The sequence below is a fragment of the Muntiacus reevesi genome, chromosome 5 (assembly GCF_963930625.1).
Source record: "Muntiacus reevesi chromosome 5, mMunRee1.1, whole genome shotgun sequence".
In the NCBI taxonomy this organism is placed as follows: Eukaryota; Metazoa; Chordata; class Mammalia; order Artiodactyla; family Cervidae; genus Muntiacus; species Muntiacus reevesi.
Genome location: NC_089253.1, coordinates 97,936,563 through 97,947,410, shown reverse-complemented (window position 1 = coordinate 97,947,410; position 10,848 = coordinate 97,936,563). Strand labels below are relative to the sequence as shown.

General features: G+C 41.1%; 1 protein-coding gene across 1 annotated transcript in view; it reads left to right on the top strand.

The window, feature by feature from the left end:
• Window positions 1–2,082: 2,082 nt before the first annotated feature.
• The window catches only part of DNAJC16 (DnaJ heat shock protein family (Hsp40) member C16), a 37,781-nt gene continuing 29,015 nt past the window's right edge, over window positions 2,083–10,848 (top strand). Inside the window, exons 1-4 of the mRNA XM_065936039.1 lie at window positions 2,083–2,202; window positions 4,365–4,549; window positions 8,920–8,986; window positions 10,283–10,622. Coding sequence (XP_065792111.1) covers window positions 4,383–4,549; window positions 8,920–8,986; window positions 10,283–10,622 — 574 coding nt within the window. The 5' untranslated portion in view covers window positions 2,083–2,202; window positions 4,365–4,382. The remainder of the gene's footprint in view (window positions 2,203–4,364; window positions 4,550–8,919; window positions 8,987–10,282; window positions 10,623–10,848) is intronic.

Below are 10,848 nucleotides of genomic sequence, written 5' to 3'. Positions count from 1 at the left end.
CGCGCCCCGCCCTCTCCCCAGGACCTGCCCCCGGACCTGCCCCCGCGTTGCGCCCCGCCCCCAGTCGCCCACGCCCCCGGCGTCCAACGGCCCCCAAGACCCACCTTCGCGTCACTGTACGGCTCCCAGGCCCCGCCACCCCGCTATTCACCCAGGCCATTCAGCTTCGTCCCCGGCGCCCCACCACACCTCTAGAGCCCGAATCTCCCCAGGACACACCCCTGCGCAGTTGTCAGGGGCTCCTAGCCAGAATTCTCTAGCATTTCGCTTTCTGGTGGCGCAGTGGTAAAGAAACCGCCTGCCAATGCAGAAGACCCAGGTTCCATTCCTAGATTGGGAAGAGCCCCTGAAGAAGAAAACGGCAACACACTCCAGCATTCTTGCCTGAGAAATTCCATGGATAGAGGAGTCTGGTGGGCTACAGCCCATGGGGTCGCAAAGAGATAAAAAGGCACGCGCATTCATAAACTCTCGGGGCGGCGGTCATATTTCTACTAAGAGAGAATGTCGTGCCTGGAGCCATGGTCTGTCCCGCCCAGTTCAACCCGCTCCAGGGCATCGTACTCCTCTAGCTCTGTACCCTGACCCCAGTGAAACTGAGCATCCTTTAGCATGCCATTGTCTCCTTGTTTATTGTGTTTACTGTTCCAAACTTGTCCGATCCAATCAAGCCCACCGTACAGTCTTCCATTCTCCTCTTCCCTCCCATTCTAGCACCTCCCACAAGGAAAAAAGCGAGCAGAAATCTTGCCCTCTGAATTACCAGTCTGTATGGCTCATTTCCTCATTTTAAAAATTGCTCATACGTCAACTATATTTCAATATTAAAAAAAAAACCAAAAAACCTTCTCACAGACAACGTAAAAATATGAAAAAAATCGCTCCTGTTTGTTGAGCAATTGCTAATTCCCAGCATTGTGCAAACCATTTTACATTGTATTATCTAATTTCTCCCTGACTACAATCCTACAGGGAGATGAGATTCTTTTCCCCTATTTTTCAGACATGGACGCTGGGGCTCTAGGAAGTGAAGTCACCATTCAAGATCACAGAGGTAGAGTGGTAGAGGCGGGTAGGATTTAAACCCCAACCCAGCTCAAAGTCCACTTGCGACTGGGAATCTACTTTAGCATATATTCTCTTGAGCAGTTAAACTTCAGCCCCATTCACTCATTTATTTCCCGAATATTTACTGAGATCTTATCTGTGCCAAGATCTGTAGAGGCACCAAGAATACAGAAGTGAACAAAAGAGACTTTAGAAGTCCTGCTTTTAGGTGCCTATATTCCAGTAGGAGGAGACAGGTGGTAAACAGCATAAATAAATGAAAGATATAGTATGTTAGATAGTGATAAATGCAAAGGAAATAAAGCGTAAATAAGCAAGGCAGGAGAATATAAAATCTTCCTTTATATCCCCAAGGAATCTATGTCATTGGCTCACGGAAAGCTTATCACATTTACTTGTGCCTCTCCCCCATCGCCCTCCCCACCCAGCATCACCACACACATATCCTTTTCCCGTGGTTAGGACAGGATCTAGCACATTATCTAGAGTGGAAATCGCCTTTTTGGAAAATAAGATTAAGTGACCTGGACTCTAAGCCTTGGGCAAGTCTCTATCCCTCTCTAGGCCTCAGTCTCCTCCATCAGGATAAGGAGGAGTTGAACTAGAAACGATCCCTAAGGTCCCTTCCAACTCTGACGCTCTCAGAATCTAAGAATAGGGTTAAAGAGACTAGGGAACAGCGATAGCTTCCCCACCCTAGCAACTGCTGCTAGACAAGGGCCATCTCCTGGTAGAGGTGGAAACTCCTCCCTGAATCGGGGAGGTCTTTTGGCATCCCATCATGCATCGCGACTTTGCCTCTCTAGGAGGCACGTTTTGTCCTCCTTGGTCACCACCTTCCCTTTGGATCCCGCCGGAGAGCGCTCTTCGTTCCTATGGCAACCGTGCCAGGTCCACGCGCAGACGGCGGGTGGCAAGGGTCAAAACAGATTCACAGAGTAGAAGACCTCGACTTGGTCTGTCCTCGCCTTTGGTGCGCCGGGCCTTTAAGTATCACGTGACTAGCCTCCGACTCGTCCCTTCTCTTTCCCCTCCCCAGGCCCCGGCGAGCGCTGGTGTGGACCGGAGGCTCCCGGCCCGGCTGACTAACTGGAGCACGGACGCCGCAGCCGGTTAGGCCGGTGCCCTTTCCCGGTAACTCCTTCCCGGCGTGACGCGCGGAGCCGCGGACGCGGCGGGGCCGGGCAGGCTCAGGGATCTCCAGTCAGTTCTTCCTCGTTCCGGGTCCCCACTGGGCCCCGGGAGAACCCGGAGCCGATAGGGCCCGACCCAGGGCTCTCGGGGGCGGCGAGGGATGCGGCTGTCTCCTGGAGGGTTGCGACTTTCGGCGGGAGCTCGAGGCGGGGCTCAGACCTAAGCATGTCTCTGGGAGCGTCTGCCTGGTCCAGGGGATACTGCCCGAGGGCGATACCTACCTGTTGGGCAGGTTGTTTCCTGTCCTGAGGCTGGCACGGTCGGGCTGTCAGCAAAAGAACACAGCGCCCCGGCACTTGGGCTCTCTAAGTGGAGGCGACTGACACAGTTGAATAAGGCACTGGTTGCACTGCATGGTAGAAAAAATAATGGTAATAAATACCGCTTATTGGCTGCTGACCCCGTGCTCAGTAAATCCTTTACCCTTTAACTCCCATGTCGAGCCTTTCAAGGTGGTATTATTTTCACCCATTTTATGAAGGACACTAGGCTCAGCAAGTTTTAAGTAATTTGTCCAAGGTCATAAAGCGATGGAGGACAGATCCCAATGTTAGTCTGATTCCAGAGTTCATGTGCTTAACTAATAGCTACATCGCCTTCTCAGTTTTTAGTTTTTTTAATGTGTATTTTGTACGACAGAATAGGTTATAGGTTGCCTTAACAAAGAAGAAACTTCTTTTTGTTTTAGGTTTTATTCGGTATGCTTTCAGTTGTAAACAGTGGCCATCAGATTAGTCTTTGGTGAAGACTCAGAGGTAGCATTTAGACTCCTACTTGTCAGAATCCACACTGTTACAGCTTTGCCTCCCTTAAGTAAGATGTCACATTAGATGCTTGATCCTTAAGATGTTAGTGATTTGTGAGAAACCAAGATGAATATGGGGCTTCCCTGATGGCCCAGATGTTGAAGAATCTGCCTGCAATGTGGGAGACCTGGGTTCCATCCCTTGGTTGGGAAGATCCCCTGGAGAATTCCATGGACTGTATAGTCCATGGAGTTGCAGAATTGGACAGGACTGAGCAACTTTCACACACAAGATAAATATGACCTTTGAAAAATCATTGTGTGATATCACAAAGATCATGATCCTAGAGTGTAAATATGTCCATGCAAAGCTGCACTACCTTGTTAACTTGCCAGGATTACTTCCAAAATCCACAGTGAATTCAGTCACTACCCTCAGTGGAGATGGAGCTTTAACATTTGAAGACCATACCTGGTCTACAATCTTTGCCATTAATGCCTCTCTGATGGCAAACTAAAACTCTTCCCACCACTTTTTCTCATTTGAGGTCTCCACTTATAGTTACAGTCTTGCTAGTGATTAAAGACAGTTTCCTATTTTCTTGTTTGAATGGGCATGGTGACAAAGAATAGAATTGGAACATGTGAAGTTGTAACTCCAGTTTTATTTTAGAGTATTTCACTTTCATCCTTGTACTTATTTAACTCCCAAGAACATCACAACTATCTCGTTTTGTAGTTTTGCGTATAGTAAATTTTACGATTTCATGAATTTATTTGGCAAGTGCTCAGTAAGGGATTCTCTAACCACATATTTTAGGTTTAAACTAGTATTGTTCAGACAACATCCCTGTTGGTCCAGTGGTTAAGGCTCTATGCTTCCTTTGCATGGAGTGCAGGTTCCATCCCTGGTTAGGGAGCTAAGATCCTACATACTGTGTGATGTGGCCAAAGAAATTTTTTAAATAAATAAAGATTAAACTGTTACTGTCATAATACATGAAATAGTGTGTTAGAGATGTAGTTGCCTAGATTTCCCTATGTATGTTTTCTCGCATTTGCTTGTTATTTCTTCATCTCATTTGTTTTCAGTCATTTCTAAAGCTTTTCTAATCCAAGGATTTTGAAGAGTTGCTATCTTATTGCTCATCTCTTCATCTGTAATAGTTCTTATTTGTGATATTCAAAAACAGTAGCAAGGGTGTTCATTTAAGAAGATGGGGTCAAACAGCTTGGTACTTTTCCTGCAAAATATCTTTTGTTTTGTTTTTCATCTATACATCTTATACCTTTACATATAAAGTCAGACTGTCCAGATTTCTACCACTGAAACTTATTGCCTCTTCAATCATTTCAGCTCTGGAAAGGAAGAGAAATGGAAGTGAAAAAGTTGAGCATTTCCTGGCAATTCTTGATAGTTCTGGTTCTGATCCTGCAAATTCTGTCTGCGTTGGATTTTGACCCATACAGAGTCCTAGGGGTCAGCCGAACAGCCAGTCAGGCTGATATTAAAAAGGCTTATAAGAAGCTCGCCCGGGAATGGTAGGTGAAACAAAGAAATAGAAGTTTAAAATAAGCTAAACAGTTTTAGCAGGAGAATGAAGCCTAAATTATGGTTAGCTTTTATTTGTCTCTGTTTCTGTGTTCGTTAAATATATAATATATGTTTGTCTAACATAATTTATATGGGAGAACGTATATTCATGTTATTCTATAATTTTTTAGAATCCAAAGCCTAGTTACTATGAAAACCCTTTTAGAAATTCTTTGACTTAAAGAATTGCCTTGATACTATTTGCTTATTTAATGTTAAAGTAAGTAGGAGGCAACTTTAATTAATAAATACATTTTTAATATATATTATATAAATTATATGTATATATATAATATATATAATCTGCCCTTCCCATGATATGTTATTCATAAAGTAACTCTTTATGAGTATCATTGCTAAAGGGAACACTACCCAGTCCTATTCTCTAGATTATTGATTTCTAAGCTTTAAAAAAAATTTTTATAGGAAAAGCTTTTTGCTCTCAATTCAAAGAGAATATTCAGGAACTGAGTGCATTACTTAAAAAAATTATTGTATAGAAAAGTCTTAATTTTTACCTGTAGATGTATATGCTAGAGAATATGCCGTTGTTTGTGATTTAGCAGGAGAGCCATGAATTTAAAGCTTATTTTGGACAAACATTATCAGTGTCTTCCTTCTTCCATCAGTGCCTTGGACATGACAGAGTAGAAATTATGATTTATATAGCTAGAGGGGAGCCACAGGGGAAGGAAGGGACAGTGAGGACACAGGTGACAAAATTTGGTGAACCAAGCAAGTAAGGAAAGTTAGAGATGGGAGCCATCATCACGCACCAACTGCATGCTAGGCTCCAGGTTCTATACTGTTTTATTTCATTTAAGCCTTATAATTACCCCCATGAGGGCAAATATTGCTGTCCCTGTTTTTTGGGTGAGCAACTAGGCTCAGAGTTGGGAAGTCTGTATTACCTCTGGGTTCCACAGGTTGACCTTCTGCACCAGCAGGTTTCTTGCTGTTTTGTTTTTTAATCACTTGCCCGTCTGGGCAGAAGTGAGAGTGAGTGGGTCAGTCTGGGTGGGTAGGAAGTTAATGCTGCAGCAAAGCTGCCGCGTGCAGATGACAATGCAGGCTGTGCCTGACTTTGCCTGATACCATTATTCTTCAATGAGAAGTGCATCTTAGTATCCAGTTGGTGGTGATAAAGGTGAAACGTGGTTTAAAATATACTTTTGAATGTTTTGAATACCTAATCATTTTAGACCATATTCATATCATGAGATACCCAGAATTGGATACTAAAAATGAAATCTCTGATTGTGCATGGCCTCTTTTCAGGGGCTCTACAGCAAAGTCACTTTCTTTACTACATCATTTCAGTCTCCTGCCTCTTTGTATTGAAAGCAAAATATATAAATCTGTGACTAATTCATAAGGTAGCAACATTCTTTTGGACAGGGTATAGCCTTTGACAACATTTTAAAAGCAAAAATGATGGTTTTATGGATTCTATGAAAATGTATAGCTTTGATTTTTCTGTCTTCCAGAGCTGAAAAAGTTGTTACAGTGTTAATTAAATGAATCATATGCTTCACTTCCTTAATTATATTCTCTTTAGGAGTATTATGTCACCATACATATAAATAAACTATCATCTAGTGAAAGTCTAAAATTTTACTTTACCCTTGTATTTTCACTGTACTATTATTTTCTACTTTTTAGGCTCTGGTAATATTTTATCATTGAAACTGTTTGTTTCATTTCATAGTGGTTTCATATCCAATTGGCCTTCAAACAACATAGGTTTGAACTGTACAGTTCAACTGAGCCCCCGTGTTGTTCAGGGGTCACTTGTACACTGAAAAATAGCAGTTTCCTTGTTTGACTTTTCAGAATGAGCTACTCCATGGGGAATGGTTAATTACTGAATTCGATTTGTAGCTTTCCTCTGCTGTTTTATCACTTAATAGTATTTCTTACCCTGCTCAAGGCTACCCTGGTGGCTCAGTGGTAAAGAATCTGCCTGCAGTACAGGAGATGCAGGTTCTATCCCTGGGTCAGGAAGATCCCCTGGAGAAGGGAACAGCTACCTTCTCCAGTTTTCTTGCCTGGATAATCCCTTGGACAGAAGAGCCTGGTGGACTATAATCTGTGGGGCTGCAAAGAGTCAAACACAACTGAGGGATTAACGCTTACCCTGTTCAAGAGCTTTCTCTTTGCTTGGTGAAGCCATTTTAAATTCCTTTTTAATCTCAGAAAAATGAAAGTACTTTTCTTGTGTCACCTACATTGGCAAAATAACTCCTCCAACCCCAAGAAAAAGGCATCATAAAATTTGATTTGAAGCAAATGGGTACAGCATGGTCAGTCCCCTAAACAGTAAATCAATTTGTCTGATACTTTATTTTTTTCTATCTTTGTTTTTATTCCCTTAAAGGTAGCACCTTTGTTTTTATTCCCTATTGGCAGATGCCCAATGAATACCAAATACAGAGTTTTCTTTACTTTGAAATTTAAAAGTTGCATATTATATTGTGGGCTTTCCTGGTGGCTCAGACAGTAAAGAATCTGCCTCCAATGCAAGAGACTGAGGTTCAATCCCGGGTCAGGAAGATCCCCTGGAGAAGGGAATGGCAACCCACTCCACTATTCTCGCCTGGAGAATTCTATGGACAGAGGAACCTAGTGGGCTATAGTCCATGGGGTTACAAAGAGTCGGACATGACTGAGTGACTAACACTTTCACTTTCATTATATTATAGTCTGAAATGTTGCTTATACACTGAACATAGCATTGGATGGTGCTTTCCTAGAGGTGAATTTATCCTTTTCTAAATGTTTTCAACTTTGTGGTATCTTCCCTTAATCAGGAAAATATTCCTTTTAAGCTGAAACTATCTTGTGGTTTCCTGCCTGTCTTTGGGCCTTTTTGTTTCAGGATCTGTGATTTTAATCCAGCCCCCAATACTCTCTCTTCGGTTCAGTCTCCTTAAAAGTCCCTTCTTCCCTTCTCTTCCCCCCTTACAGAGTTCTGTATGTTAAATCTACATTTGTGCAGTTGCATGATTTTTATCCTCTTAGCCTTTGGCCTAAGTTTGAATATTGAAAACACTTTTCTTTTTTCCTTTGGTCATCCAGAAACATATTTTGGAACCACCATCTTGTTTCCTTAAATCATTATTTTCATTACATTTAGCTGAGTTTTTTTCCCACTAATATTCATAACAAGATTAAATACTTAAGGGAGGAACAATGTTTAAATTCACCAGCCAATGATTTTAAGTTCCTTTATTTTTAGAGAAATCAGAATATTGGTATAATTCAAATATGTTCCTGCTAGAATAAGTTGGTCAAGTTGTAAATTTTTTTATTCAGATGTACTTGGTACTGTTTTTAGTAGTCATTTGCTTCCCAGTGGATTGTTTCTCTTTACAGAACCTTTGCTAGAAGAAATTTACTAGAAGTTAGCAGTAGTAATTATTAAAAAAAAATAAGCTCTGTAATAGAATCTCTTAATAAAATGAACTTTGAAAAATCAGTTGGTATAAAACACTGATTTAGATGTTAGAGAGTTCTAACGAAGTAAAACCCGGCCCCTACTTTCCAAGTCTTTAACATCGCCAAAGCTGAAATTGGTAAATGTAAGAATATTACAGAATAATATATGGCAGCAAGATAGATACAGTTAATTGCCAGTTGTGTATAATAGCAAATGTTAGTTCCAATATTAGTTGAAATCACTTTGCATAAACTGTAGAGCTTCCTCACATTTTTAAAACTTATGACCTTGAAATCATTATCCATTTGTAAATAAAAGGCAATGAGGCAGAATGGAATAACCAGGATAATATTGAAAATTAAAACGTTCTAATTTGAACATCAGCAACAAGATACCGTTTGGAACATGGTTATTACTAAACAAATTCATGGAGTATCCTAAAAACTGTTTTGTCCACCTGAGTTGTCAGAAGAAACACCTTCGTTGATATCATTCTAACATTGGGATGAAATGCTGCCATCCTGGGAAAAGAAATTGGTTCTTACTAATAAGTGACCTTAGCCTTGGGCCCCAGCAGTGTTTAGGAGCAGTGTAAAGACAGATGTACCCACACTTCCTCAGTGAAAGCCTGGAGCACTATCGGTGCTTTGAAGATGTGCCTGGCTAAAGCACTGTGGGAAGAAATTGCCTGTTTCACAGTTTCATTTACTGTAGTCATGTGAAGCAACTAATTGCTTCTCCCACTTATTTCTAAGGAACTATTCTAGCAAAATGCTCTTCCATTTGCCTCTGATATAGTGAACTCTGTGTACAAGGATGCTAATGAACCATGTGTAAAACATTAAATCCACTGTCACCTCCTGCCTGTTTGTGTTTCAGGCATCCTGACAAAAACAAAGATCCTGGAGCAGAGGACAAGTTCATTCAAATTAGCAAGGCTTACGAGGTATCGTGTCAGACTTTGTGATGCATCTGTTGGCTTTCGTAAAACTTATCTTAGATGATCAGTTTTGTAAAGTTCTCTTGGAAAGGGTGTGTCCCCCATGCCCTTGACCCAGTCTAAGTAGTGGTAGAGACAGCATTTTTGACCACATCCAATTTGTTGAAACCAGTGCCTACACACTCTGCTCTTAGAGAAACTGCCCTATTTTAAAGGCTTTAGTTGGAATTTTAGAGTAACCCTAAATGTCTACTTCCTTATGTTACATGCTCAATTTGGCAGCACAGGAGATTTGGGTTTGATCCCTGGGTCGAGAAGATTCCCCTGGAAGAGGAAACAGCAGCCCACTCCAGTATTCTTGCCTGGAGAATCCCATGGACACAACAAGCCTGGTGGGCTACAATCCATGGGGTCGCAAGGAGTCAAACATGACTTAATGACTGAGCACACATGCAGACTAGAAACTTACATTAAAGAAACATAGACCAGTTTGCCTGTATTTGTTAAAGTGACTCAAGGTTACAAATACATTTAAACACGAGGTTTTTAACAGTTTTCCAACATATCAGTTTAAGTAAGTTGGTCTGAATTATGTAAGAAAGATAAGTACATGGCTTCCTGATTTGTGTAAGGTAATGTTCTTCAACGGAAAGTGCTTAGCTCATGGAATGATCTTCATCCTAAAACAGGTTTTTGAATTAGACTTTAAAGTTATTTCTCAGTAAGAGTCAGCTAACAGACAATCATACAATTCAACCCTATGGCTACTTTTTGGTGTTCACAACTTTCATACATTCATTTGAATGAATTATTCCAACTTAGATGATACGACTAAGTCAACATTCTCATGGCTGAGGCCTGGTGGTCAAAGTTATATCAAATTTAAGACTTCCCTGTCTATCCAGTGGTTAGGATTTCACACTCTCACTACCAAGTGCCTGGTTTCAGTCTCTAGTTGGAGAACTGAGATCCAACAAACCCCACGGCACAGCAAAAAAAAAAAAAGAAGTTTTCTGATTTATCGATGTCTTTAGTATTATGAAAGTTCAGAATCTTTAAAGCCAAGATGAGTGTGAGTAGCTAGCTACACAGTTGAAATATTTTGGTCTTGAAATACTTAATTTTTCTATTAAGAGTTTCACAGTATGTTGCGTAACTGCATTTAAAATATCAAATTGTGTTGTATCTTTACATTTATTTTCTTCCTTTATCTTCAGAAGTGTTTACAGGAAAGTCCTTTGCATGGCCCTTTTTTGCTGTTTTGTTTTCTGGATTTCTTATTTTCTTCCCCTTTCTTTGTAGATTCTTTCCAATGAGGAAAAGAGATCACATTATGACCACTATGGAGATGCTGGGGAGAGCCAGGGCTTCCAGAAGCAACAGCAGCAGCGAGAGTATCGCTTCCGCCACTTCCACGAGAATTTTTATTTTGACGAATCTTTTTTTCACTTTCCTTTTAATTCCGAACGACGGGACTCAATTGATGAGAAGTATTTATTGCACTTTTCACACTATGTGAATGAAGTGGTTCCAGACAGCTTCAAGAAACCCTACCTCATTAAGATCACCTCAGACTGGTGCTTCAGCTGTATCCACATTGAGCCTGTCTGGAAAGAAGTAGTTCAGGAACTTGAAGGTTTGGGTAAGAGCATTTTATTCCTTGGAAGACATTTGTATAAGAGAAGGTGACTTTTATGTCTCTTGAATTTCTTGGGATATTGGAGAGAAGGAACAGTTAATGTGATTTCTCTTCAGAAATTCATGGTGACTGGGGTTTTCCAGGAACACATTTTCAGAGGGGAAATGGGTAAGCCACTTTCATTCTGCATTACTAACTTAAAGTCTGTACAGTCTCCTGACATCTAGTT